The 26494-nt window shown below is 32.6% G+C and overlaps 6 protein-coding genes across 21 annotated transcripts in view; 4 read left to right on the forward strand and 2 right to left on the reverse strand.

The window, feature by feature from the left end:
- The window catches only part of LOC105225714 (AP-1 complex subunit gamma-1), a 309867-nt gene that overhangs the window by 275645 nt on the left and 7728 nt on the right, over positions 1 to 26494 (forward strand). Inside the window, exons 1-7 of one of the 15 annotated variants that reach the window (XM_049455623.1) lie at positions 19314 to 19631; positions 21648 to 21985; positions 22832 to 22893; positions 23476 to 23617; positions 23744 to 23932; positions 24281 to 24519; positions 24743 to 24819. In XM_049455623.1, coding sequence (XP_049311580.1) covers positions 21969 to 21985; positions 22832 to 22893; positions 23476 to 23617; positions 23744 to 23932; positions 24281 to 24519; positions 24743 to 24819 — 726 coding nt within the window. In that variant the 5' untranslated portion in view covers positions 19314 to 19631; positions 21648 to 21968. Of the gene's footprint in view, positions 1 to 17497; positions 18458 to 19312; positions 19845 to 20257; positions 20762 to 21448; positions 21986 to 22831; positions 22894 to 23475; positions 23618 to 23743; positions 23933 to 24280; positions 24520 to 24742; positions 24820 to 26494 lie in introns of those variants that run through there. The other 14 variants (XM_049455622.1, XM_049455628.1, XM_049455625.1 and 11 more) reach the window with 14 other exon arrangements.
- On the reverse strand, positions 1773 to 9441 carry LOC105225718 (post-GPI attachment to proteins factor 2-like). Its single transcript, XM_049455648.1, has 5 exons — positions 8675 to 9441; positions 5693 to 5950; positions 5353 to 5626; positions 2973 to 3194; positions 1773 to 2905 (listed from the first exon to the last, which is right to left on the reverse strand). The coding sequence occupies exons 1-5, from the start codon at positions 8843 to 8845 to the stop codon at positions 2742 to 2744; spliced, it is 1089 nt and encodes a 362-aa protein (XP_049311605.1). The 5' UTR covers positions 8846 to 9441; the 3' UTR covers positions 1773 to 2741.
- On the forward strand, positions 9867 to 10829 carry LOC105225716 (39S ribosomal protein L22, mitochondrial). Its single transcript, XM_011204315.4, has 3 exons — positions 9867 to 10205; positions 10273 to 10486; positions 10551 to 10829. The coding sequence occupies exons 1-3, from the start codon at positions 9987 to 9989 to the stop codon at positions 10769 to 10771; spliced, it is 654 nt and encodes a 217-aa protein (XP_011202617.2). The 5' UTR covers positions 9867 to 9986; the 3' UTR covers positions 10772 to 10829.
- LOC105225715 (transcription factor IIIA) lies at positions 10816 to 12325 on the reverse strand. Its single transcript, XM_049455647.1, has 3 exons — positions 12020 to 12325; positions 11671 to 11966; positions 10816 to 11607 (listed from the first exon to the last, which is right to left on the reverse strand). The coding sequence occupies exons 1-3, from the start codon at positions 12200 to 12202 to the stop codon at positions 10869 to 10871; spliced, it is 1218 nt and encodes a 405-aa protein (XP_049311604.1). The 5' UTR covers positions 12203 to 12325; the 3' UTR covers positions 10816 to 10868.
- On the forward strand, positions 12540 to 14523 carry LOC105225712 (NECAP-like protein CG9132). Its single transcript, XM_011204311.4, has 5 exons — positions 12540 to 12742; positions 13272 to 13477; positions 13542 to 13732; positions 13788 to 13993; positions 14054 to 14523. The coding sequence occupies exons 1-5, from the start codon at positions 12660 to 12662 to the stop codon at positions 14112 to 14114; spliced, it is 747 nt and encodes a 248-aa protein (XP_011202613.2). The 5' UTR covers positions 12540 to 12659; the 3' UTR covers positions 14115 to 14523.
- Positions 16093 to 17262, forward strand: LOC109579183 (ADP-ribosylation factor-related protein 1). 2 transcript variants are annotated; one of them, XR_007422669.1, is made up of 5 exons: positions 16093 to 16295; positions 16356 to 16608; positions 16671 to 16842; positions 16909 to 17106; positions 17169 to 17262. XR_007422669.1 is itself a non-coding variant. In XM_029549960.2 (4 exons), the coding sequence occupies exons 1-4, from the start codon at positions 16203 to 16205 to the stop codon at positions 16991 to 16993; spliced, it is 603 nt and encodes a 200-aa protein (XP_029405820.1). In that variant the 5' UTR covers positions 16093 to 16202; the 3' UTR covers positions 16994 to 17262. The 2 variants fall into 2 exon arrangements, 1 of the variants encoding a protein (XP_029405820.1); XM_029549960.2 differs by having other exon boundaries at positions 16909 to 17262.

A 26494-nucleotide genomic window follows, 5' to 3' on the forward strand; every position in this document is an offset into this window, starting at 1 on the left:
AAAAAAAAAATAAACGGATTATTTCTTTTATCCGAAAACTTAAATTAAAAATTAAATTGTCTGTATTTAGAGTTATCCATAACAAGGAAATTCGAAAGGAAAATCGATCTCGACATTAGTTATATGTCAAAAGTGACTTCGAAAGTGTCAAAATAGTTATATTGCTTTTTAAGTCATGATCCATACTAAAAGTACTAATACATATTAAAATAAATAAATATACTAAAATCACTTTGGAAATCGACTTATCTGCTTGAATTTTGAAATAACATTCGAAAACACGAATATTAGCCGATTCTTTGTAAATTTCAATAATTATAAAAATAATGAAAATTAGTTGGGGTTAGGAGTCTTTTAATTAAAAAATTTTTTTTATTAAATTTTAAAATTCTAAAAAAAAAAATTTTTTCTTTACAAATTTACAATTTTTAGTCACAAAATTAGTATTAAAAATTGACAAGCCCAAATAATCAAAATAAATACACCAAAATATTGTGTTTAGAAATAAATTTTTAATTTCAATTTTATAATTATCCCAAAGTCAGATTTAGATTTGATAAAAATAAATCGTTGGAAAGAGTAAATTTGTCGACCACTGTCGCTAGAGTATTGAATATGATAGCGAGCTCGGGTACAAAATTGTAGAAGAAATTAAGTGCGAAAAATTGTAATTTCAAAAAAAATTTGTTTAATTTTTTACCATAATTTTTTACAAATTTTATAAATTTGGGTTTAACATTTTCGTATTTTTCAATTCGGTATGGAGAAGCCAAAACTTATTTTGAATGTCCTTGTAGGGAAATTTTTTTTATTTTACGAGATATCTTCACGAAACTGGGCATGGTTTATTATACAAGGCAGGGCAATATTCTCGGAAGAAATTGTTCAGATCGGACTACTATAGCATATAGCTGCCATACAAACTGAACTATCGAAATTCAGCCTTTGTATGGAAAACTTTCTTATTTGACAAGTTATCTTCACAAAATTTGGCACGAATTATTATCTAAGGCAAGGGTAGATTCTCCGAAGAAATAGTTCAGATCCGACTGCTATAGCATATAGCTGTCATATAAACTGAGTGGCCGAAATCCAGTCCTTGTATGGAGAACTTTTATATTTGACAAGATATCTTATCGAAATCAGGCATGGATTATTATCAAAAGCAATGTTAGAAACTCCGAAGAAATCGTTCAGATCGGAGCACTATAACATATAGTTGCCATACAAACTGTTCCTTCAAAATAAAGATAAATGTCTTTTTATACCACTTTATGCTATAAGAAATGAACTTTTGAAGGATTTATAGCTACAGTGCAGCCGAAGTTAAGGTTTTTTCTTTTTAATTAAGATTTTTGGGGATTTCAAAAATACAAAAAATTAACTGAGATGTTAATTCAATTACTTTTTTAATGCTTTATTTGCAAATCTTATATTAACCGATAGCTTTACTAACCGAATTTTTCCATTTTTTTTTTTCAAAATTTTCTGGGATGTTTCCCAGCCCTCATACAAAGCAATAATAATGTTTGAAAAATTTGAAGAAAAAAGTTAGGTTATAAGTTTAAAAAATAACCAAACTTTTCAGAAACAAATTAAAATTCAAATTTAAATGTTAAATATTCTAGAAATAATAAAAATACAGAATTAGAAAATTTTAAATATTTTAAAAGTTTCAAAAATATATATTTTAAAAAATACAATCTAGAAATAAATGTTGTGAATTTTACCTGTACTTAAAGGAATGTTTTAATAATGAAACAATATTGAAATGAATGTTTGTGAACATATTTATATATTTTATGTGAACTTTTTGCTAAATTTCTTGATTAATGCAAATGTAAGCATTCGAAAATCTTAATGCAATACTAAACAAAACTAGTTTAAGCCTTGTACAGCGCTTGCTTGGCCATTGCTTGAATAAAATTATTGCTAAATTTATTTTATATAACTTTTTTTTTTTGAGTAAATAAGTTGCAAAATTCTGAACTGTGTGCAATATTTGAGAATATGTTTTTTGTTTTTGCTTTTGGTTTTCAATTTCGTGTATATATGTACATAATAATGACTTAATGGTAACGGTATTACAAGTCAAAAGGTATTTGAGTATTTCAAGTATTTGCTTATCAGCGTATTTTCGCTACATAGTAAGTTATGTAAGTGCATTTAAAACTCGTGTCGTTGCGTTACGTTAAAAATCTCACGAAACTAGCGTAAAACTACGGATACACATGTATTTAACAGAAAACTAAAGGTATTGCTTTAAAACTTATTTTTTAAAAACTAAATAAAATTGGCTGTAAATACATATGTATGTATGTATGTATGTAAAACAGTTGTATATATGTATAAATACATGTATGTATGTGTGTATACATTTGTATGTTTTAAAATGGATTTAACTATGGCTTGACACAAACCGCTATTAGGAGACTTTTACCTTCACTCAGTGTATATGTAAGTATGTGTGTGTATGTGTATTTATGAGTACTTTTCGTACAGTAGTGAAAACTAAATCGTAAAATATGCGTATGAGTTGACAATGGAAGCGCGCTTCGAGGTTTCTCATGTGTCTTTCACAATTCACAATTACATCAAATTAAAATTGATTTATTCGCAGCAACAAACTGCCAGATATGCGACTGTTAATAGTCGCCACTCAAGTCACAACGAGTGTTGCACACACACCTGCACACTTTTTCTCATTTCATATGCATGTATGTGTGTGTGTGAGTTTGTGTTTAATCATACTTTGCGCATGCGCGCTTGATGAGTTCCTCGATTTTCTCCTTCGGTCCCTGCACAATGAGCATAAATTGCGATGGAAAGTCCCAAATGATGGTGAAGTGGAACAGCATATTCGCAATGGCGATCACATACTCGAAGAAGGCGAACCAACTGAAGGCTGTGGAGTTGATGAAAAATATTTTTATTAAATTTTAACTTTTATTAAATCAAAATTATGGACTCACCCAAATCATGACAGTAGAAACGATGCTTGGCGAAGAATACCAACAAGCCGACGGTGCTCACAATGGAGGTGATGAAGAGTATTCTCTTCCATTTAATGGACTCGCGTTGTATGGGCAAGAGTTTGCTTTCATCCTCGAAGAGCATGCCGTGCAGTTTGATCGTGGCCAACATGTAGCAGAGTGAGCAAACCATAAATGTGATGAAGATTTTCTCGTGAATCGCTGAGGAAGAGAGGGTAGATACAGTTAAATAGCTGGTTTAGGAAGGAATATGTGCACACATATGGGAATATACTTTTTTACGCTTGATTTAATATATGTATATCAAAGTCTTCGAAGGGTCTTAAGCTTAATGGAATACTCAAAGGCACGACTGATAAAAGGTACGAAGGAAATAGCGTCCATATAATTATTTTCTGTTTATCAGTAATGAAGCAGGACTGAGTATGAGGTTCAAAGAATCCCTATCGAAGCTGAAATTAAGACCTTAGGAACCCTTCCATTCATCTTCGATTAAAGTTTCAACTATCTAATTATGTGACCTGTGATCTCAGATGCGAGGGTCATCCCTAAACCTACCTATCTTTAGAATTCAGCTACCACTGAGATTTTTAAAAGTTCCTGTTGTGCCCCCTCGACAATCGGATCTGAATGCATTCCCTGTCAAGGAGCTGGTATCTAAATAGCACTCCAAAAAATTACTTACGAACCCTGAGATCTAAATTTTTCTTATGTATGAGAATAGTAATTTTGTATAAAACTGTGATTTATGTATATCCAGCCACCTAAACTTTGGTTGATTGGTTGAAAAGGAAGGCGCTGAAGCCCGATATCGCATTTAAACCATGATTAAACCATCAATGGACTCATCCAGCTGCTCAATATTTCTTAAGTTGGAGTATTGGGAACAGTATGATCATTCCGCCATTCCGCCGAATACTTTTTACCAACCAAAATTTTTTGAGGTGGAATCATCAGGATATATGCTATGTGAAGATTTCTGTAATGTTACTAAGTTCCCTCTTTCCTAAAGATAGAAGCTTGTTGGTCTGTTCATCACCAACCCTAACCTAACTCCTTTTGTGGTATTCTCTGTATTGCTAGTGTTCCACGACTTGAGGTGTCCCTCTAGAGTTCTTTGCTTCAAGCAACCTTTGAAAGAAGTGAATGATCTAGGACAGCTTAGAAAATTTGTGTTCCCATCTGCCTCGAGCGAGCCAACTCTGATGCCTTTTCGTCCTTCTATTCCTATATTCTTGGTACCAAGATTATTTTTATCGAATTCCCCACGGAGAGTCTAGTTATTACCTGCTTGCATAACCTAACGCAGGGAGGCTTAGTATGGATTTAGGCCATTCCCACGACTGTCGGGTCTACGTAACCGAAAGAGACCCAATTTTTTATCCGGTAAAGGACCGTCAACTTGGCAGAATTCGGCCGCTACAACAACAACAATAACAGTTTTAGTATAGATGCTACGGATAACCTTAATTGCCGCTTGGCTGTCTAGCAGAAGGTTTGTGATTTTACTAGTTATAGCAGAACCCCACTTGGTACGATCTATTATGCCAGCGATTTCGGTCTGAAAGACTGAATTTAAGTCAATTAGTTTGAAGCTTACTTCAGCTTCAGAACAAGCCCGCTCCTGTTCCTCTCTCACCCGACGTAGATGTCGATCACTGAACCTCTGGTTCATTATTCTTTTCAGGGGAATGAAAAATTCCTCCTGGATTTCCATTATATAGACCCATTGCCATTTTATCTCGAGTTTGATAGCAAAGTCGAGAATAATTTATACCCATAGTGACTGAAATTCATGAGGCAGCTGGTCGTGAACTTCATCTTCTTTATCTTGATTGGCGTACACACCGCTTACGCGATTACTTTTCTTTGAGAGATTTTTACGTGGCGGGTTCCAAACCCAGCTGGAGAGGAATGGTTCGCCTTCTCACTTTAGCTCGCATTCAAACGGATGTTCTTTGGCTACCCAGATGATACTTGGTCTAAGACCGGAAGTCATGAGCAGCTTGAGCCATATATGTATAAAAGAATGAATTTCTGACCACTTCCAAGTGAATGTCGAACAGGGAGCTTTCCTTACTTGCGTGAACTTCTACACATGACTCCATTATCCTAAAATCAAAGCTGGTCATAAACATTGGGTCGCATGGGACGGATGATACATGTTTAGAGCCAATAGTCCATGAGGGATCGTAAACTCTTTGCTTAAAATTTGAAAACCTCACTTTTAATGTTGTCCCTCACTGCTTATTTTTTTATTTAAGATAATCTTGAGATGTTTGACAGAGCTCAAAAGTGCAATTCTTGCCTTTAAAGATGAATGGTAATGACTTTAATGACGTCTATTGGTATTACTTACGATAATTCTCCCTATTCGAAATGTAGGTCACGCCGCCCAACGATGAAATTTCAATGAGATTCAAAATTAAGATTAAGGTTATCATCAGATCGGCCTTCGGCACCAGATGCGGCCGACGTTGCTGCAAATTGGCCAACATGCTGCGATAAAAGTTCTTATACACGAAGGCAATGGGCAAGCGCGGTCCAATGTGTAAGGCAATACTCAGGCGCCAGAAGTAGCGTTGTGGGCTGACACCGGTAATGGCACTTATCGATGGTACAATGTTGTAGACCTGCAATTCAATACAATTGAAAAGTCATTAAGTCTGCCGCATGAGTGGGCGGGAAGCAATACTGACACGGCAATGCGTTTCGTGCACATCATCATATTGGAAGACGTACGCGGTGACGAAGCAGGTGAACAGCGTCACCAGTGGAAGCAGTGCAGTCACCACACAAATCTGATGGAAGCTAGCCAAATAATGTACGGCCAATGGCAGCGCTGCCGACGCAGCAGTCGTTGACGTCGCTGACAGCGAAGACATATCTGTGACTGTTGTCGTGGCCGAGTCACCATTAGCGCCGACCGTTGATGTCGATGTTGTTGTTGTTAAATACTGTGTAGGCGGCGGCAGGAAACATGAAAAGAGAGAGGCAAAAAAACAACAACAAATTTTAATGGCAGAGGAGCTTGTTAAATGGCGCGCGATAAAAGCGAAAGTGTGCTCTGCGGTAATGTCACTCATACGCCATGGCTGCCCGCACTTTGCACACACTGTGGCTGTAGTAAAGCGCAGGCAGGCAAACACGCAAACAAAAAATTAAAAAAAAAGTGAAAAAGACATGAAAATCAATAGTGGGTAATAAATTACTTAAAAGCATCTCATGACAACTCATCAGCGCTGATAATAAAAACGTGACAGCGCTCGTTTGTGTCTAACCATAAGGACTCAACTACAGTTATGCACATGTTTGCATGTGTGTGTGTTTGTACAGGTATTTGCGCCAATTGCGAACCGTTTTCAGTTTTAATGTGTGACAAATTGTGTTTGGTTTTAAACGCGTACATGCTAACAATTTGCGGTGTTATAAGGCTACGAGGGCTACCTGAAAGGTTATTAGATTAATGGAAATTTTGATTTTGAAATAATTTTTTTTTATTTATTTCGGCATTGGACGGCAAACATTAGTTTATAAATTTAATTAAAATTTAAATTAATTAAAAAAATTTATAAAATTTAAAAATTAAATAATTTTTCAAATTTCATATTCACGTGCAGGATAGCGAATAATATACTAAAATTCATAATTAAATTAATTTTTTTTTTAATTTTGTAATCCCGAAAATTTTAAGAAAAAAGTATTTGAATTTTAAATTATTTTGCTCTTCGGTACTCCATGTTCTACCATTTTGGTTTTTTTTTTTGTAAGGAAAGCTTATTTTTGATAAAATATAAACATAGTTTAGAATTTTTTCTTATTTAAATCTTACTAGCCTTAATTATAAAATTTTTAGGTTAAAAAAATATTGTTATTTTAATTACATATTAAATATAAATTTATTTATATTTTATAAATTTTTACATCCAATTATGTTTAAAATCGATAAATGTATGTTTAAAATTTAAATTTGCAATTTTTAAATTTTGTTATTCGCAGTTTTTTTACAAAAAAAATATATATTTTAAATTTTTGCATGCGGTTTTTGGGTTTAAAATTTAAAACTTCCAATTTTTAGTTTTAGTTATTCGGATTTTTTAATTTTAAAAGATGTTTTAAAATTTTATAATTAATTTTGGTTTTAAAATTTAAATTTGCAATTTTTAATTTTTCATATTTTTTAAAATAAATATTCAAGCTTTGGGTTAACAAATATCAAAAAGAACATAACGGTGTTAAACAAAATCATATTGGGGAATGAATTATGTATATAAATTTTCACCGATTTTAAGGTTATAAATAAACAATTGTTCGAAAAATGTCTTGCAAAAATATGTAGTCTCAAATACGGAATTGAAACATAAATGAAAAATCGGAAATCTAATTTTAATTCAAAATTTTTGAATTCAAAAACTCGTAACCCTAGTTATGATTATATTCTAAAGAGAGCGGGTTGATTTACAAGGAGCAAAAAAAAAACAAAAAACAATAACAGTAATAATAAAAATAAAGAAAATCGGACAACCATTACAAATATCTTCCATACAGTCTTTCTATGAAATTATTTATAGGAAATGTTCTTGTCAAAATAAAAAAATAACAAATCAAAAATTTAAAAGAACTAAAATTAATGAAGAATACCTCTGTCATCTAATTTTTTCCAACTCTGAAATATAATCACTAACCCCCGAAAGCACACAAGCATATATTCTTTCCATGAATCGCATTTACTTGAATGACAAGTTGTTGTTGATCTAATAATAGTTAAGTGTCTCGATGAATTTTAGCTTTTGCACGACATGTTCTCTATTGACCGACAGTTTTATACGAAAAAAATAAAAGGATATCAATTTAAAGGGCAAATATTGCGTGACAAAAAGGAAAATAATAAAGAAAACGGCAAATAATTGAAGAAAAAAGCGCACAGGCGGTTAGGAAGCAGGTTACAACCATCTTTATCATGAAAAATGATTTGAAGTAATTGCTAAAACAGAATTAAGTTTAATTGGCATTAAAGTAAATGACTGTAATTAGCTAGATGAGCACGTGGGCGACACACGCACACATTTTTAGACATATTTACAAGAACAGGATAGTTATATATTCTTCTTTACAACAATATGGCAGCCTTAACTGCAATAAAATACAAAACTATGAATTCTCGATAAAAAAAAATCGAACAGTTATTAATTTTTCTCGAATTTAGCCCTAAGCGAACTGATTCCATATTTTAAAGTAAGTACTTTTGCCCTCTAGAAACTAGAAGACAGTAACTTTGGCTGCGTCAAAGCTAAAATATCCTTCACAGATGTCTTTCATATGGCATAAGGGGTACAAACTTATTATTATCTTGATTTTGGTCTCATTTTGTATGACGGCTATATGCTAAAGTGATCAGAGGGACATACACACTTATTACAAACTACGTGGCAAACCTAATATTTACTATTCAGAATACGGAAATCTCTTCTGAGCTGTCAATGATGTCAGTCGCTTAAAATGAGAGAAGTAAAAATGTTGTAATGAATGCAATTACCAGAGCGCCAACTCAAAAAATATAAAAATTAACAAAGCATCATAATATTTAAATAAAGTACTTGTCTTCCATTTAAAATCTCCTTTACAATATATATGTAAATAGACTACCTAAACTCATAAGCCTTCTCATACACAACGCTTACCAATTGCTCACTATTAACTTGTTCGTTCGCCTGCTGAGCCAGCGGTAAGGCTGTCGTTTGCTTTGTGTTACGCAAGATTGCGCCACTGCTAGCGTCAACAACATCTGAGCTATCACTTGACTGCTGCATATCCTTTGCTGGATCCACAGGAGCGCGCACAGCTTCCGCCATCGCAAACAAAATTTCTCGATTTCTTCAAAAAAGAAAACCAATTCCGCGCAACAGCTTTAAATGGAGAAGATATAGATGAAGGCTGTACAAATGCGCTCCCCAAATACGCAAACGGAGTAAATAGAGTGTAAAGCTTTCGTTTATCGGTCACTTGAAAGTTGTTCTAATTAGCTTTATGCTAAAATTTCACTTTGTCCTGCACTTTCCACATGTTTTGCATTTTATTTATAATTTAGGTGAATAAATTCAATAAATATCGATTTTTTCGCAAGCACGTTCGCCAAAGACAGCCTGTCGTTTGTGCCTTCTTCAACTCTGTGCGTGGGTGGTGGTGCAAAAATGCGCACACACATTCATATGTTTATGTTGAATGGTGTTTTGAACCTTAACTTTCTTAACTTTGACTTTTCGCACTTAAAAATACGAAAGTACTTAATTTACAATACATTTGCTGTTTTATTAAATGTTCTATAATGCTTCGTTTTCGATTTTTTCCAACAACCAATCACTTTCCGCTTCAGTCTTACACAATACGCGGATGCAGCGTTGCTTTTAGGATATTCAGCTGTTATGTCACTATGGATTTTCCTTTCGCCTTTATTCGCCACATTTGACATCTTAACATTTGTTGTTGCTGTATTTGTAATGCCGATCAGACAATGTAAACATTTCCAAAAATAAAGTGTCACACGCAATAAAGCAATTACACAGTGTAAATATATTGGTGAAGTTGTGTGTGTGTTAATGGCTAATTACTCAAATAATTATAGACTCTTTGGAGAAAGTTCTCCCGCAACTCACTACTGTTATAAGAAACGTTTAATTTTTGCTTGAAACACACTCATCCATATTATATTTCATACAAACTGTATACTACAGGAAAACAAAACAACAATAAACAAATCTATAATACCGTTACAAGAAATAGTTCGGCAACATATATTCGAATTCTTATCATATATTTCACCCTGTGCTCTGGTTGTCCAATTACAACACTACACAATTAGATCAGCTGTTAACAGCTGTCAATGGAAAAGCAACTGCTCTGTAACATTTCTTTTGGGTTATGTACTGAATCTTTCTTATTTCTAAATGAAAATAAACATTTAATATACAAATAATAAAAAAGTGAATCGAAATAATGGCATCTTTAGTGAAACAATTCGCCCGCCTCAACATTACACAAAGAAGTCTGTTACAAAACTCCTGTAAATTGCTACTGCCGGCTAGCCATAGTTTACATACGACGGATACTCTAAGCTCCAAATGGAATAAAGCTAATCATGGCCCACGCAAATGGTTGGTGAGCAATAAAACGGTACATCCACCACAAAAACCCGATGAGGAACCTAGAAAAGCGGTAAACTACAAAATAAATATACAATAACATAACATTATAATAACAGTGATATAATCATTATTTTTAGTATGTCTGCCATATGCGCACCAACATTAAATATAGTCCAGATAAAATGTGGTATATCGCTTCATTTGTGCGTGGCATGTCCGTCGATGAGGCTGTAAAGCAATTGAGTTTTGTGCTTAAGAAGGGCGCCACACATGTCAAAGAGGTGATACTGGAAGCACAAGAAATGGCTGTTAAGCAGCACAACGTGGAATATAAGAGTAATTTATGGATTGGTAAGCTACATATAAGCTAATAGTGATTGACGTAAAATTCATAGAATCAATTCCCATTTAACAGCTGAGTCTTTCGTGGGTAAGGGACGTGTTTTTCGCGGTTTGCGCCGACACGCACGCGGACGTCAGGGCATAGTTGAATACAAACACTGTCATTATTTCGTAAGGCTAGAAGAAGGTGAGCCACCAAAGGATTACTATTTACCTACACAACAAACGCCAGAACAACAGTTAGAGAAATGGATTGAACAAATGCGTAGTCGTAAAGTTATTAATTCGCTATAAGTCATTTTGTTTCAGTAATTGTTTAAAATATGCAATAAACGAAGTTGTTTAAAAATAATGTTTATTTTATAAAAAAAACTATAATATTTTACTAATATCAGACATCAGCCAAGACAGCAGTCATTAAGTTTTCCAACCCCTCATCCTTATTCATTTGCGTTAATTGCGAAAGCGGTAAATTATCTTCACTTTCATCGCTTTCGCCTTGGTCCTTTGCCAATACATCAGCTGCTATATCTAAAGCAATATCTTCACGTTCCCTAAGCAATACGTCAAAATTTTTATCGACAGCTATACCGCTGAACTTTGATAGATTTGACATAATAGATTGGCCAGCATCCTTGCGCTTTTTACGTGTACTCTTGATATTAGGCTTTTTATTTCCTTTTGAAACTTCACTTTTATTTTCTGTCGAAGCCGAGTGATCGCGCTCTAAATGTTTTGCTAAATTTTGTCCACTACTAAAAACACGTTCACAACCCGGCTCTGCACATTCAAAGCGTTTTCCTCCATGTGCGATGCGTATATGTTGCTTTAGATTCCGTTCATACGCGTAACTACGTTCACAACTGTGGCATTTAAAATTCATTTTCTTCTCTTCGTCCATATGCTTAGCTGCTATATGTTTTTGCAATTCACTAGGTTTTCCGTACACACGTTCACATTGTTCGCACTGATAATACTTTCGTCCATGCTGCTTCTCTTTACAATGTTTAAGATATTTCGTCCATTTATCAAATTTCAAGTTACAATTGGAACAAATGTATACTTTGCAGCTCGGAACGTGTCGTTCATGTTCCCATTGTTGATAAAATCCCCTTGAGCACTTTTCACAACTATGAAAAATAGGAAATTATAAATGTTAGTTATTTTTTAATAAATCAATAACATTAACTTACGTATAGGGGTATTCACCAGTGTGCGTTTGAATTTCGTGCCTGCGTAATTTCAATTTTTGCGTGAATTTTTCTGAACAAAACGAGCAGGAATAGATTTTGGGATTTTCATGAACCTCGCGTATATGCCGATACATATTAGCCTCCGACTGAAACATTTTTAAACAACCGGGTATTTGACATGGCACATTCTTCACTGGTGGCCCCACTCGTTCATGTGTAGTACGCAAATGGCGTTTCAAGTGTGTCAAAATGGAATATACTTTATCGCAGCCGTCATATATGCAATAATGTTTTTTCTGAAACACAAAGTCATTATTTAATATTTCAACCTACTATTGTGTAGACTTACAATTCCTGTGTGGTGATACTCATGCCGATCGAGTTGGTCCAGACGCTTGAAACTTTTTCCGCATCCCTCTATGCTGCATACATATTTGGGACCAGTGCTGTTACGTCGTGGCTTCGGCGCATCTTGAAAAGAAATTACACTTTCCAAATCACTATCTGAATTAGCTTTATTTCCTGGAGTCATTTTGGCAAGTTTTGCCAAATCCCTGATGCCCCTATTTTGTTTTCGTATTGTATTTCACGTTTTGTTACGAATGTCAAATACAAAGGACGGCATAAGTGTTGCTAAAGCACAGTAAACTTGGAGTAACAAAAATAATTAATGAGAACGCAAATTTAATAAAGTATGCATCATGTAGATAACATTTTTGCTGGATTTTATGTATATAAATATGTAAAGCTTATTATAAATAACTGTAAGTATAGTTTTATTACGTTAGAACCATAAAAAAGTATCGTACAATATTTTTTAATGGTACTAAATAATTGAGTATTCTAATTGGTCAATGCAACTCTGTTGCTTTGACAAAATACCAACCAACGAAAGCCGAAGAAAAAGGGGGAGTTTATTAAAGAAGAGAAATTCAGAAAAATTAGTTGTAAAGTTATTTAGACAAGATTCGAGTGATATTTAAATAAAAATGGAATATGAAAGTGTTTTAATTGTAAAGCCAGAAGTATTTATTTACAAAATCCCACCACGCGCCAGCAACAGAGGTTACAGGTAAACGATGAGTGCAGCGGTGCTCCAGTGGAAAATCTGTCTTCGTGGAAAATTTGCTAGTTTCCTATTTTTCTTACCCACTATTGTTTTTTTGCTTTTCATTGCCACTGCCAAGCAACGTTGATGACAAAGAATCTAAAGTTGATACAAAAAAAAAACATAGAAATTGCTACTTTCTTAAATGGACCACGTCAACGAGATGAACAAAGCAATTATAAAATTATGATATCTAATGATACTTAGTTATTCAATTGCTGCATCTTGTTATTGATTGTCCTTAAATACAGCAGCTTTGTTACAATCACAAGGTTAAACTAGTTAACGCTTCAAGTTCAAATCCAATTGATTTTTTCTGCGGCAAATCTCTTATTGCTTAGGATGTTATCAATTCTTATTAGAAAATTGAAGGCCAATTTAAGACCTGCTCTGGAATAATAAACTTTTCTCCAATAAAGTGCTTGAAATCTTGTTTTTGCTGATATTTAATAAATCGAGTCATTGTTTGCAAATGTTTATTTTTATTCGTTAGAGCTGCGGATTGGAATCTGGGCGAGCCGACATGGACCGGCCGTATGCGATTGGTGGCTAAAGGTACAGCATGTAATTTAAAGTTGGAGGATAAAAATACCGGCGCGCTTTTTGCAAATTGCCCAATTGATACATATCCTGGTGTTGCTATAGAAGCGGTTTCGGATAGTTCACGTTACTTCGTAATACGCGTACAAGATGATAACGGTATAAGAAAAACTTACAACTCTTTATTTATTTACTATATGTCATATTGTTCGATGTTTCTTAGGTCGTTCTGCCTTTTTGGGCCTTGGTTTTGGAGATCGTTCGGACTCTTTTGACCTGAATGTAGCATTACAAGATCACTTCAAATGGGTGAAAAATCAAGAGCAAATTGAGAAGGAGAAAACAGAGCCTAAGCAGCAATTGGATTTGGGATTCAAAGAAGGCGAAACCATTAAAATTAACATGCGAATAACAGTAAGTATTAAGAAGAATTAAATAGGTTGACACACTTTTACATGTCTTTATATAGAAAAAAGATGGATCTGAAGGCACTGGTCGCGCTGGCAAAGCTAAGCCGTCTTCTGGTATTTTGCCACCACCACCGGGGGGTATTGGCAAGATTGCACCACCGCCTTCAGGAGCTAGTGGCTCTGTACGACAAAGTCCGGGTACATCGCCTGCACACAAAGCACCGGGTGGACCAGGCAGCGAATGGACGGACTACGCCTCAGCAGGGTAATTACAAGTATGCTTCAAATTGTTTTGCAAAAATTAATTATTATTTCTTCGACATAGTGGGCAAGCCCAACCACAACAACAACAAAATGCTGCTAATGCAAACTGGGTGCAATTCTAAGTAGGTTTAAACAAACATTTACATATACACACACAAATTCATGCAGAGCTACATAAAAACAAATGTGTACGTCAAAAAAGCAAAAAAAAAAAAAAATACTAAAACCAGAAGGGTAATACGTCAAGCGTTTAAGTGAATTAAACAAAGAGCTTTCGTTCAAAATCGTATAAAATATAATTTGTTGCATACAAGTTAGTTAACGCGAGTGTAAGTTTATGTAATCTTAAACATTCGATATCGACAATTTAACGAAATTTATGAAATTAGCAAAAAGTTAAACTGTAATCAAGCCAGTTCATGGTATAGCGAAATATAAAAGAAAACAAAACATGGCAAATGTGTATGTATAACTTGTTAATGTAATGTAAAAATAATTATTAAAAAGTTCAGTTCATTTTTTAGTAAAATTGTATCTTAACTACAAAAAAAAAAAAAACAAAAAATAACATAATTCAATCGTACAGTTATGCATTTGGATATGCTACAATAATAACAATAAGCTGTATCATAAATGTGTGAAAACGATGCAAATAAGTCATACTAACAAGTTTTTTTAAATCACATGTCATTTGGCATACATACTTTGTGTTTAGTTTAAACTTTCTCGGTTTCATCGATAAGTTAATTTGTCTAGTAAGTGCACAGTGCTAATATTATGAAATGTACTTACACAATTTGCGTCAATTTTGTTCGCGATTGATTTTAATTTACGCAATTATTTACATTTGCATACACACATTCCATTTTGCATTATTGTTGGTTAAAACTAAATTTGAAGCACGTATCATCTTGCGAAACATTTTATTCATATAGTATTTTCAAAAATATGTGATTTTTATGTTCTCTAATCAATTAAATTTGTATTAAAATTTTACTAAAAAATTTTTATGTGTGTGTTTATGTAGAATTTTTTCTTTGCTTTGCGTTTGATAGTTAGAATTCTGAGTCGAATACGCATTATTAGAACTGTAATCCAATGAATGTTGTATGAAATGTAAAATATAATGCATACATTAAAAATATGATAAAGCATAGCATAAAATATATTGTATTTATATCAGTTATATACATATAGATTGTTCAGCGCTTTTGCTATTTATTAGTGCAAATTGAATCTATTGAATTAACTATTTTGTTGCATATGAAAATAAAACCCATTTATCAATAATAGCCAACACTGTTTGTAAACTCAATGAACAATTTCAAACTACTTATTGTATCCTTTTGCTCTAATGAAGTTTACGAGTGTGTAAAGTAAATTTATATAATAAGTTATGTATGTATTTAAAATTTATAATTGATGAATATTGAAATCGAAATTGAGTAAAAGCTATTATTTTTATTTAAAATATATAATAAATAAACTTGATGATACGGAAGCGGAAAGCTTTCCGTATAACGCACGAACTAATTTAATTTTTCTTTGTGCAATAGTGTGAGTAAAATATTTTACAAGTAAATTGCAAAAAAAAAACCAAAAACAAGACGAAAAAGTTTACTTTGCTTGCAGGGTAGTTAGAATACCTTTGAAAATAAAAAAGTTTCCTTACAAGAACTGCATTTTGATTGTTCAGTTTGTATGGCAACTATATGCTATTGTGATCCGATCTAAACAATTAACTCGGAGTTTGTAGCGTTGCTTTGGACAATGAGGCTTGTCAAATTTCGTGCAGATATCTCTTTCCAAGGATTTGATTTTATGGTATGCAAAATTTCATACCAAATTTTCTACAACGGAGATTCTAATTAAGAGTATATACAGAGGAAGAGCCAAAGAGGGCTGATCATTCATATATTTATTTTTTAGGCAACATTTCTTTCTGACTGTTACAAACTTCGTGACTAACTTAATACACTCTGTGCAGGGTATAAATATTTCAACGCACTTCGCAGCTGAAATACCCAATATTATTTTAATGTCCGTAGCCTGTAGCTAGTCAACAGAGTGTGCTGAACATACCCCAACATCAGCTGTGTTTGATATTGGTTGGCAGATTTTAATTTATTTTTTTCACAATTACAAATTTCCGAACATAATTGGAATTATTTTGTTTTCAACAGAGCATTTCATTAAAATTAAGTAAGATAATGTACACATTATTACATGGCTTCTATAAATACCTCACACAAAAGGAAGAATACTGTGTAGTTATATTAGGTCTTGACAACGCTGGAAAAACGGTAAGTTTCACTTAATTATGGTATTTTACTTAAATAAACATGTTAATTACTTTATTTTAGACATATTTAGAGGCAGCTAAAACAAAATTCACCAAAAACTACAAAGGTATGAATCCAGCAAAAATTACCACAACGGTAGGCTTGAATATTGGCACTATAGATGTGTCGGGAGTACGGCTGAATTTTTGGGATTTAGGTGGACAGCAAGAATTACAATCTCTGTGGGATAAATACTACCAGGAATCACACGGTGTGATTTATGTGATAGACTCAAATGATCGTGAGCGTATGGACGAGTCAAAGGAAATTTTTGGTTAGATCATGCATTTAAAAAATCCTCTAGCCGGCCATAAAATATTTTTACTTTTTTTACAGACAAAATGATTAAAAACGAATTACTCTCAGGAGTGCCACTGCTAATTCTTGCTAATAAGCAGGATCTGCCCGATGTAATGGGTGTACGTGACATAAAACCAGTATTTCAACAATCTGGCGCTCTTATAGGCCGACGTGACTGTCTGACAATGCCAGTGTCAGCGCTTACGGGGTATGAAAATAATTTTAGATATGAAATTTCGCGCTGCTATTATTTTATTTGCATATCTTTCAACAGTGAAGGTGTAAATGAGGGTATTATATGGTTAGTTGAAGCCATTAAACGACATTCCATAGTGCGTCCGCCGCGAGAGAACGATTGATCATGATTGTGTGTGTTGCAGTTAACGGAAATATTTTATAATGTACAATGTAATCACTTTTTATTTATGTATATACTCTCAAGCAACACAATGGGAGACTGGAGCAAACTTTTGTATGTAAACAAATTTAATATTTTTAGTATACATATACATATATAATTAAAATTATTTTCAGTTTCCGCTTATTTAACTAACTCTTTAAACTTAAAGATAAGGTACTGACAAATGAAAGTTTAATTTAATAAAATAATAGTATTTTATAGAATGGACATTAATCGAATTTCGATAATTGATAACAATTTCATGTAAAATATTAACTTGACATATTTATTAGCGTTACTACATATCTTGTTTAAGAGAATTCGACGTATAAAACTGTCGGCTGTTGCCTCTTTTAAGCGAAACATATTTAAACCGCATTACCTTTGCCGCTTATCAGTTGATACTCCAAATAACACTTTACCGAGTACCTTGTTGATAAAATGTTGTTGTAACTTGTATTATATGAGTTCATTTCAGTATTTTTGATTGTGCTCTCTATACATTTTAACATTATTTAGCTTCATATATAATACATAAGTTTGGACATGTGTATATGTTTTGTAGATAACAAACACAAGTTTTTGATATAAATGCAGAGCGCCAGGTAACTAAAGTGGCCGATTTGTTAGCATTTTTGGTGCTTGCTATGAATTAACTCAGCGGGTATAGAACTTCCCATGAAGTTGAGTGAGCATTCTTTTCAATAGACTTTTTCGTGTGTTCAGAGCTAAATTTGAATAAAGCTATACATGTCGTTGTTCAGTATAAATTAGACGCTATCGCCTTCGGTAGGAATTGACAGCTGTATTACTCAAAGAGTATTAGGAAATCTTCGTATACATATGTACATATAACTGGGTGACAAACTGCTCTATATTGAATATATTAATAAATTACACATTTTCTGTCGGTCGTGTGTAAAAACTACTGTGCAAATGTTGATATGAAAGTCAAATATGTGAAAACTAAGAATTTAGTATTTAGACGGTTTACATAAATTCTTGTTCGTGGTTATTAAAGGGGTAAAGACAGACGGTAGCAACTACACAGATTCGTATAATACATTTATTAAAACTCCCATACATTAAGATAATAACTAGACGTATCGCGACATCGTTTCAACCGCTTATCAGTAACGGTTTCTGTGTTATCGAATTACTCTTGGTTTCTTGTATTTTTCGGTGAATGGTGTTGAATGACAAAGTAAAAAATATGTTTGTGTTAAGTATAAAATAAATATAAAATAAAATAATTAAAAAAAAAGGAAATTATAAAAAAAAAAAAAAAATATTAAAAGCAACTCGAATAAGACGTAAGAGCTTTTGTGTCTGAAAGAAGTTGCATATTTCACTGCAGTTGTGCAACGATGTATCCATATTACGAGCCGGATTGGAGTGTTTTGCCGCCAGAAAACAATCGCCGGTACTTATTAGTTATCAGCCTATAATTTTTTTTTATAAAAATAGTTTAAGTATTGAATAAGTCTTATATACATACTCATTGCAACAACAAATTAGTAAAAGTATGCATTTATACATATGTACGTGTTACACTACTTACAGTATATTTAAACGCAACGCCCACCGCAAGCTTGTGATTCAACTAGTCACTGTACAGAAATATATATATGAAATAAATTTAGTAATATTTTTTTCGATATGTGCATTTGTACATACATACATACATATGTATATTATATTAGTGCATATATGGCCTTATTTATAATATAGTGTATGACACATTCAGTAAATGGAAGAGTGTATGTATGTATATGTTATCAAAATAATATTTTTGGAGATACGATCAATTTCTTATTTAAAATGACATGCAGCTTAAACTCTTTTTCATATCAATATATATGTACATATAACTGCCTGGGTAACGTATTTAATATTATATTATATTCAAGCTACATAATTTTCTGTAGTTAAGGAAACAGTTAAAAAAAAAATAACACAGAAAACTTCCGCTGCATTGAAGCTATAATACCCTTAACGGGTTCAGTTTTCTTACAAGAACTTGATTTCGATTGGTCAGTTATATTGCAGCTAATTGCTATAGCTGTTTGAACAACCGACTAAACAAACCTTAATCATATTTATTTTAATTTAAGAATTCATCATTTATTTGTAACATAATTCATCATTTATTTGTAACATGACCAACACCACTGTGCGCAATTTATTTAAATGTAGCAACTCTAACGCCTAAGTTCCATTCCGAAATACCCCATTTTTATCGATTTCACTAGCAAGTGTCAACGTTGTTTCTCCTCTTTTTGGGCCAATTCGTTGCCACTTGACATGTTCTGTCAGTCGTGTTGGTCGTTTGTCATCGGTTAGCGAAAAAGTGCTTTTGTTTTGTGAAAATCCAATTTATTTGTTTAATTTTTAGTTTTCCCCACACCTGTTTGTGTGTAAATTGCTAAAGAACCCGTAAAAAGTTGAAAAGTGAACGTCGCTCTGCAAGAAAAACGCTACATTCCAGTAGAAAATAAGTGAAAAAATATTGGGCGAACACACTACACAAGGAAGAAAATGTAAATTGATGCGTTGTGAAAAAAGCGTAGAAAAGGCGAAACAAGTTAAAAGAGTAGGTAACGGAGTAGTGAACGTGAATTGCGTGTGCAATCAGAGGAAAAGTAAACGTCAAAAGAAACACAACCAAAAAGGTTAAATACGAGTATTTAGTAAGAAGTGCATATAATTGAAATATTTTGTAAGCATATTGCAAAATAAAAATAATAATAGAAAAATGCAAAACAATGCAATATTTTACAACACTACAAGATAAACAAAAGGTGTGCTCTGTATGTGGCTGCCCTTAAACGAATGCAATATCGTTTGCCGCCACCTGCTAAGCTGTTATGCAGCAATAATTACATTCATAACTTCACCTGCGGTGGACAAATATTTATCTGAATTATTTGCTACCAATCATATTCTTATTAACTCACATGACAATGTAAGCCAGTGTACACAAAACCTTGGCCATAAAAGTCTTACTGTAAGAAATAGATGTGTATGAAATTTCGCTGAACTAAGTTTACGTTACAATTTTGCTAACTTTTCCTTATCAGTTTCAAAGAAAACAAAAATTTAATGAAATTATTCTATAAATCAAACTAGATCTTCATTTAATCAGCTGATAAGGTAGACAGTTGTGCTTTAAATGTGTGCGTATATGGTTCATAAAAAAAGTGGAATTAGATAAAATATGCGCTAATGTTTAAGGAAATTGATATCAATACTAAAAACCTTTGAAACACTATCTTCAACCTTTAAAAAATGTATTAAATATTAACCAAATTTGGTATTCACCACACCCTAAACGTCAATTCACCATAGCGCAATTAACTGTCATTTACCTGCTGCAGTTGCGTTTCCGTCAGTTTTGGCCAAGTCTGTTGTAATTTGTGTACGGCAATTAAACAAAAAAGAAATAAAAAGCACCCAAACAATACGCAATTTAGTTGAGCTGCTTTTTTCATTTTTTTGTTGTATGGATATGTGTGCTACCAATCCTGTTTCCGCTATTTTGTTGTGTGGCCAAACACCGCAACCCCACACATTGTCAAAGAGTGCATCGAGTTTCTGTGCAATTATGTGTTGCAATTTGCCATTGTCAGTAGTTATCTGACATTTGCATTAGCCGCTTCGTTCCTGCTTATAATGTAGATAAAGTGTTTAAAATGCAGATCAATCGCATTGTAAATAAAATTGTTAAGTAAGAAAGTCCTAAAGCTATAACTGATAACTGAAATACATTGGATTTTACAAATTATTGTTTGATATTTGATTAGCTTTTGGCTTAAGTGCATGCGTTATTCGTACCATCTGGTTGAGAATCGGAGAAACACTATAAATTACCAACACTACGGCTTAACAAAACGAAGGGTGTGAGTCTGTAGGGCTTACTACGACATTCACTGAATGGATACTCGTTGCAATATGCACGTTTAGGTGAACAAATACGTGTCGCCCAAAGGTCTAAATTTCTAATTAACAACCAATTGTTAACGATACAGAAGGTCTATACCAATAAAAGCAAGAATAATACTACACATACAAGTTACATTACCAATACAAGTAATTAAAAATGCATAAAACATTTGTTTGACTACCTGTTACGAAAATAACTCTTGCTTTGCATTGCTTTTTCCCCAAAGAATTTCATTCTAAGAATGAATAATGTCATAGCTGCTTCCCAACCTCATTAAAACTCTCTATATTCAACAAATATTGCCAACACATTTGTTATTCACAAAATTCAATTATCATATCGATACCTCTGTGGCATTTACATCTCAGCATTTAAGCCTGGATTAATTTGCGTGATAACTTAAGCCCAGCTTTGAATTTTCTCTGTACATATTTGTATATAAACTTATATACATGTGTAAATCAATTGCAGTTGATTCGTGGAGTTTAGTTTATTCAGTCATTCAAACTTTGAGTGCACATCTAGCCTTCTGTTACTTTTCTGCGGATAAAATGAAATGTTATTTATCTTGCGACACTCAATCCATAGTATGTTTTGCTCGTCATTGTCACTGATATTCAGTTTTCAACCCAATATACCAACAACACACATGCATTAATCTATTCAACAGTAAGAAAAAGAAAAACAGTGATAATCATATAATAGTAATACAAAAGCCATAAAAAGTTTTGCTGTGTTCAACTATTAACGTTCTCTGTGTAGCGGCAGAGTATAGAAGAGGTGAGTAGTGGAGCATAGGACTGAGTGCAAAAGTGAAGGTGGAGCCGTGACAGATTTTAGCGCGTGTCTGTGCCTATATCAAAGTAGAAATTAACACGGCAGCAATAGCAACAGCTAGAGCAGTATTAACAAAAACAAAAAAAAATAAAAGGTTGAAAACAAAACCAACAACAACAATTAAGTCAACAGAAACAGTGAATCACAGCTCAAAATGAATTCCGAGCACGGGTAATATTTCTTTTGTATTACATTCCTATGTAAATATCTTGTAAACCGCTTTTTAACTACTAATACTAGATTTATGGTTTTAATTCTTTTTCAATTGGGTTATATTTTGCTTTTGAAATTGATAAAAAAATGTAATTTTGTTTTGTTTAGAAAATGCATTTACCGTAAACGAACCGAAATGTTTACGTTAGTTTAATGGCATTGCCAATCGCAGTTTTGACTTTCTTGCTAACGTTTAAATATAATTTAAAAAATTTACTCTTAATAAATATCAATTATTTATTTTCGCTAAAAATACTGATTTTAATTGCGATTATTAATATTTTAAACGTAAAACTTACCAGTTTGCATTGCGGATTTGATCGAAAAATGCAGTTTATTTTGAAATAGCTTCAAGCTTGTTGACATGTGCTAATAAGATTTTATATTAATTAAGAAAAATAAATTTTTGCCTAAACGTCTTTAGATTTTTCGCATTTTAATGTATCTATAGCAACTTTTATCTCGTTAAAAACAAAATAATGTTCATATCTCTTACTGACGTCAATTGATTTCTAATAAGAAGTTTGTTATTATTTAAAGTGATCTAAAATTATACTCACACTATACTAATTAAATATGTATGTTGTGTACACTGTATTTATGGAACTAATATTTTCAAATATATGTACACAAGAGTTTATTATTATAATTGTTAGCTTATTATTATTTTTTATTTTTTAATTCTATGAATGTTCATATTTAATAGGAAATCCTCCACTATTTTACGTTATAAAAATAATATTCATTGCATGTAAAACTAATCACTATTTCCACTCTGTGGCGCTTGTCTCCATGTTTTTACAGATTTAATCCAGCCTTTAATATGGCGACCATACGCCAAGCATTCACGGAGGCCGTCGAACGAGGTAAGTATATCAGCAAAAAAATAATAAATAGTGCTAAATCTAACATAAATGCAATGCAACGCTGTGTGTAATGTGTGCATCCATGTAGTACCAGATAATAGAAGGTTGTTGGCTCGTTTGACCCAAGTCCACATTGACTTACGTACAAAATAGTTATATTTCTGCCGCCATCACTGTTCAAAATGTTCAAAGGCACAAGCATTTTGTATATATTGTTAAAGTCTAATTGAATGACAACTTGAATAGCTTAGAAAATTCAACGATGTTTTCAATTAACACTTGCCGGCGAACGTTAAGCGTATTTCATAAATCATTACCACCCACTAAAACGTACTTAAGCGCATCCATGCCAACCTACATACATACCCACACATGCAACATCGCAAGAAAGACCAAAATACTAGAGCGCCGCACACATAGAAACGGAGGGGTTATTGCAACTTGTAGCAACAAAAAAATGCTAGACAGTGTGTGGGACACAGTAAAAGAACTAAAAGATTTGTAAATTTTTCTCTACTTCTCAAACATATCATTCATGTTATCTTTTTCTTCCTTTTTTTTTTGCTGTTGCGGCGCATGCAGTAAGAATGCCAACACCCACACGTCTGCGAGATCTCATACGGCAAATACGCGCCGCCAGGACAGCCGCAGAAGAGCGCGCTGTCGTTAACAAAGAATGTGCCTACATCCGCAGCACTTTCCGGGAGGAGGATTCGGTGTGGCGGTAAGACAACCAATAACACATATGTATGCATATCTATTTGTATGTATGTATGCATGTGCGAAATTAAATTTTCTTTATTCTTTCTTTGAATTGTCTGCATTTACTTATATGGCTTTTCGTTTGTAGATGCCGCAACATTGCCAAGCTGCTCTACATTCATATGCTGGGTTATCCAGCGCACTTTGGACAGTTGGAATGCCTAAAACTCACCGCCAGCACACGTTTCACTGACAAACGCATCGGTTATTTGGGTGCCATGCTCTTGCTGGACGAACGTCAGGATGTGCACTTACTGATAACGAATTGCCTCAAAAAGTAAGCACTGCGCTCGAGGTCGTTAAGTCATTTAAAGTGGCGGAAATGAACTTTTGCAAGCACGCGAATAGCCAAATAGTTGAACGAAGTAATTGCCGTCAACGAAAAACAAAAATAAAAAAAAGAAACTGTTTGACTTGTTGGCAGCATTCGCTTAACTACTTGTATATTTGTTAAGCTTTTGGCTTGTTTCTATTTATTTTTATGTGTATATGCATGTATAGTACATATACACTTTTCATTTGTTTGATTTGGTTTTAACACCACAGCGTTTGTCGGCCTTGCCGCCAGTCATTATCTTTTCATTTGAATTTAATGCATTTCTATTTGTTCATTGGCTTTTTGCAGTGACTTAAATAGTTCCACACAATTTGTGGTGGGTTTGGCGTTGTGCACGCTGGGCGCTATAGCATCACCCGAAATGGCGCGTGATTTAGCTAGCGAGGTTGAACGTCTAATGAAGTCGCCCAACACCTACATACGCAAAAAGGCCACTTTATGCGCCTTTCGTGTTATACGACGGGTACCAGAACTGATGGAAATCTTTTTACCGGCCACACGTTCGCTGCTAAGCGAGAAGAATCACGGTAGGCTATAAAGCGGTTTAAACCACGCATGCAACATGCAGTTGTAAACGTCTATAAATAATATATTGTGCATTTTAAATTGTGGCAATCGACTGTTGTTTAGTTATACCTTGAACCTAGCCAGCACGCGACTTCCTTTTTAAGCCAACTTAAAATGCGCAATATTTTTATGTTTTGTGCATATAAAATCTCTTCAAATTTAATAACTTTGTTAAATTTATAGGCATACTAATTACTGGCGTCACGCTGATCACCGAAATGTGCGAGAACAGTGCCGACACTTTATTGCATTTCAAAAAGGTGAGTAATTCGCTAGCTATACAACCGGCTGTAGTGCTTAACTGACTCTTAAAAGCTGATTCATGAATGAATTTCTTACTAAAAGCAATGAAATCGATTATTGTTTTCGGAATAGCGAATCAATTTAATAATAATAGTTAAATTCAAATAAATTTTGCAGTAAAATCTTAATGAATGTAAAATTAAAAGTAATTGATAATAAAAATAGTAATAATGAGCCATACATACATACATGGTTGTATATGCTTATAAATGCATAAAGATGACTGTATAGAAGTATCAGGGTTGCAAATTTTATAATTGAAAAAAGTTTGATTAAAAACTTAAAATTTAAAATTTTGAATCCAAAGTGGTATTAAAAATTAACTTTTTATTATTAAATAAAAAAACTAAATTTTTTAAACAAAAAAAAAAAAATTAAAAAAAAAAATAATAAATTTTCTAAATGCTTGTGATTAAATCAAATCAAATCAAATATTAAATGTTTATTATTAAATAAAAAAAATAATATTTTCACTTTCAAAACATCTTGGATTAAAAGATGAGCAAGTTTTTTTTTCAAAAATTTGCAAGTAAAATTAAAATTTTGAAATTTTAATAAAATATGTGAGATTAAAACCCAAAAATTTTTCTGTTATAATTAAAACTCTAATTTAATAAAAAAAAAATTAACTTTTTCTTTTAAAAATTTTGGAGTAAAAATTAAATTTTTAATATCAAATAAAATATGTGGGATTAAATCCAAAATCATTATGAAAAATGTAAAATTTTAATTTTTAATTCAAGATTTTTTTTTAATTGAAAACTCTTTTGGGTGTAATTGAAGTTTTAATTTAATAAAAAAAATTTAACTTTTTTAATACCTAAAATCTTATCTAAATATTTTAATTTAAAAGTGGAAAAATTTTAAAAATTGAGAATTCAAAAATTTCTGTTTTTTTTTAAATTTTAATTATAAGCTTGAAATGGAAAAAATTATTTTATTTTTTTTTCAATGCGCTATTCGGGTTAAAAAAAATTGTGAGTAAAAACTCTTTTATTTTATTGCCATTGTTTAGAATAAACATTTTTAACCATTTTTAATTAACATTTTCGGGAGCACAAAATAAATTAATAAAATATTTTTAATGCATTATTGCAACTCTGAAAATTATACAACTATTAAACTGTCAGTCAATTTCGAAAATAACGGAATTCACTCATGAGTCAAATCGCAAATATTTTATACAAAGATTATCAAAAATGTATAGTGTGTGAAATAGCTCAATATATACATATACATATGCTAAACAAAATACCCAACAATTTTCTAAGCTTAAAAAATACAAAAAAAAATATTTAAATGCTACAAATTTTAAATTAAGCACAGTGCTCCAAACTAAACTAAAAAGAATAATTCAAAAATGTCACCAACAACTTAAATATTTCCATTATATTTTTTAAGTTGAAAAAACTTCAAAAAATATAGATTTTTCTCACATCCATTTGCTTTGAAATCGCGTTCAATACTAAAAATTTATTTGATTCCTCACATGCGCATATGTATATACAAACAGTCCAAGTGCTGCGCTAAATTATTTGCGAAATCTGTAAATATTTGCTATAGACAAAGCGGCTTTCAACACTTTAAACATTTAAACTGTGCTTTGCAGTAATATTGCCATTTATTTATGTA

This window comes from Bactrocera dorsalis, chromosome 4, assembly GCF_023373825.1.
Source record: "Bactrocera dorsalis isolate Fly_Bdor chromosome 4, ASM2337382v1, whole genome shotgun sequence".
Classification (NCBI taxonomy): domain Eukaryota; kingdom Metazoa; phylum Arthropoda; class Insecta; order Diptera; family Tephritidae; genus Bactrocera; species Bactrocera dorsalis.

Excerpts from the sequence above, each read along its gene's own strand:
- LOC105225718 (XM_049455648.1), bottom strand. The coding sequence starts at position 8,845 with ATGGCGGAAGCTGTGCGCGCTCCTGTGGATCCAGCAAAGGATATGCAG. Across the intron at positions 3,195-5,352 it reads TTCGAATAGGGAGAATTATC|CGATTCACGAGAAAATCTTC; the intron begins GTAAGTAATACC and ends TCTCTTCCTCAG. Across the intron at positions 2,906-2,972 it reads TTTCTACTGTCATGATTTGG|CCTTCAGTTGGTTCGCCTTC; the intron begins GTGAGTCCATAA and ends TCAACTCCACAG.
- LOC105225716 (XM_011204315.4), top strand. The coding sequence starts at position 9,987 with ATGGCATCTTTAGTGAAACAATTCGCCCGCCTCAACATTACACAAAGA. Across the intron at positions 10,206-10,272 it reads ATGAGGAACCTAGAAAAGCG|TATGTCTGCCATATGCGCAC; the intron begins GTAAACTACAAA and ends CATTATTTTTAG. Across the intron at positions 10,487-10,550 it reads TAAGAGTAATTTATGGATTG|CTGAGTCTTTCGTGGGTAAG; the intron begins GTAAGCTACATA and ends CCCATTTAACAG.
- LOC105225715 (XM_049455647.1), bottom strand. The coding sequence starts at position 12,202 with ATGACTCCAGGAAATAAAGCTAATTCAGATAGTGATTTGGAAAGTGTA. Across the intron at positions 11,967-12,019 it reads AGTATCACCACACAGGAATT|AAAAAACATTATTGCATATA; the intron begins GTAAGTCTACAC and ends TTTGTGTTTCAG. Across the intron at positions 11,608-11,670 it reads ACTGGTGAATACCCCTATAC|TTGTGAAAAGTGCTCAAGGG; the intron begins GTAAGTTAATGT and ends TATTTTTCATAG.
- LOC105225712 (XM_011204311.4), top strand. The coding sequence starts at position 12,660 with ATGGAATATGAAAGTGTTTTAATTGTAAAGCCAGAAGTATTTATTTAC. Across the intron at positions 13,478-13,541 it reads ACGCGTACAAGATGATAACG|GTCGTTCTGCCTTTTTGGGC; the intron begins GTATAAGAAAAA and ends GATGTTTCTTAG. Across the intron at positions 13,994-14,053 it reads ACGGACTACGCCTCAGCAGG|TGGGCAAGCCCAACCACAAC; the intron begins GTAATTACAAGT and ends TCTTCGACATAG.
- LOC109579183 (XM_029549960.2), top strand. The coding sequence starts at position 16,203 with ATGTACACATTATTACATGGCTTCTATAAATACCTCACACAAAAGGAA. Across the intron at positions 16,609-16,670 it reads CGAGTCAAAGGAAATTTTTG|ACAAAATGATTAAAAACGAA; the intron begins GTTAGATCATGC and ends CTTTTTTTACAG. Across the intron at positions 16,843-16,908 it reads CCAGTGTCAGCGCTTACGGG|TGAAGGTGTAAATGAGGGTA; the intron begins GTATGAAAATAA and ends ATCTTTCAACAG.